A 1,805-nucleotide genomic window follows, 5' to 3' on the forward strand; every position below is an offset into this window, starting at 1 on the left:
TTGGTTTATCTGGATTCCCTTATTATGGACAATGAAACCAAGAAAATCTCAACATGTACACAACAAGCGCACTTAAGAGGGTTCATTTTCAGCCCATATTTTCTCATTCTTTCATATGATTGTCAAAGGTGGTCAATATGGCCACTTCCTGATACAGACTTATTGACTATATCATTAATGTGTATTTGCATAAACGTTTTGATATAGTCATGGAAAATCAAATTCATTATCCTTTGATATGTTGCCCCAGCATTCTTTAAGCCAAATGCACCACCACCCATTCATAGGTGCCTAAGGCTCATAGACATCGAAATTCCATCTTTGGCACATCCTCATCTGCAATAAATATTTGGTTATAACTAGAGTAACCATCAATCATACTAAGATAATCAAAATTTGTTGTTGAGTCGACTAACATTTTGGTGACAGACATTGGGTATTCATCCTTTAGGGTTGCAACATATAGATCTCTGAAATCTATGCAAACCCTTAATGTTACATTTTTCTTGATTATTGGAACAAGTTTTTCAAGCCATTCGACACACCTTGTTGTCCTTATGAACTTACTTTTCAGGATTCTTTCAATCTCTTCTTTTAATTTTGACATAACCTCTGGTGCAAACCGTCTTGGCAATTGCTTAATCGACTTTTTTCCAGGATTTATCGACATCTTTAGTTCCATCAAATCTCTTCTTAAACCTGGAATTTCATTATAATCCCAAGCAAAACAATAGTTATATTCTTGAAGTGAATTAATTACCTATATTCTCAAACCTGGGTCAATGTTGGCGCTGATATACGCCAGCCTCTTATTAGCTCCATCACCCAAGTTGATTTTCTCCAATGGATCCTGGGGTTACATCTTTGTTTCTAATGATACTGGATCCTTTTCAAAACCCAAAGGCTCATTATTGTAGATGCAGTCGAGCCTCTGGCCTTCTACGACACCATTTTCAGTGCCTGCTGAATGCGGCTCGTCGGGCGATTTCGGCTCAATATTTATTATTTTCCCTACATCAAATATTCCTACTTCATTGGCTTATATATCCATATGTTGTACCTTAGATTCTAAAGCCTCTTTTAATCTATTTTTGGCTACATAAGCCAGAATTCACTCCAAAGCGTCGAACTCAAACATCATCGTCGAATTCATCACCCCAACCGGTTAGTTGGATGGTGTCATAACTTCTCTCACCCATGATTTCTCTATCCCACGTAAGATGAAGCCTGAGAGAATAAAATGCCTCCTCTAAAGGCATGTATGCAAATCCTGCTGGAGTGCAAGATGCAATGTTGGCTAGGTTTTTATCGAAATTCCTTATATCAACGTGACTTACTTCTGCCGTAAAATAGCCATGAACAACCTTTATGTTTTCCATCATCCCATCATTCCTCCATATTGTAACCCTCTGATAGAGCGATGATGGAACAACCCATATACCATGGATCCACTCCCGACCTAGGAGTAGATTGTAACTTGTCTTTGATGCTATCAACATAAAAACAATGGGCTTGGTTATTGAACCGACTATCATGTCGACCTGTATCACACCCAAACTATGCCCTATTTTATCTTTATAATTAGATAACACCATGTTGTGTGTCCTCATATCAGTATCATACTTTCCTATTTTTCTTAGCAAGAAATGGGGAATCAAATTGACTACAACCCTTCCATCAATCAAAATCTTATTCAATGTGGTATTCTTGACTTTGGATCTTATGAATAGGGGCTTCAAGTGATTTTTTATACCCTCATCTTGCCTTTCAAAGAACGCATTTTGATCCGCGATGCAACCATTATT

General features: G+C 37.5%; 1 protein-coding gene across 1 annotated transcript; it reads right to left on the reverse strand.

Annotated features, from left to right (window-relative positions):
• Positions 1-298: 298 nt before the first annotated feature.
• On the reverse strand, positions 299-1,535 carry LOC127130774 (uncharacterized). Its single transcript, XM_051059739.1, has 2 exons — positions 1,196-1,535; positions 299-699 (listed from the first exon to the last, which is right to left on the reverse strand). Exons 1-2 carry the CDS (start codon positions 1,533-1,535, stop codon positions 299-301), a joined length of 741 nt encoding a protein of 246 aa, XP_050915696.1.
• Positions 1,536-1,805: the final 270 nt, after the last annotated feature.

This window comes from Lathyrus oleraceus, chromosome 3, assembly GCF_024323335.1.
Source record: "Lathyrus oleraceus cultivar Zhongwan6 chromosome 3, CAAS_Psat_ZW6_1.0, whole genome shotgun sequence".
Classification (NCBI taxonomy): Eukaryota; Viridiplantae; Streptophyta; class Magnoliopsida; order Fabales; family Fabaceae; genus Lathyrus; species Lathyrus oleraceus.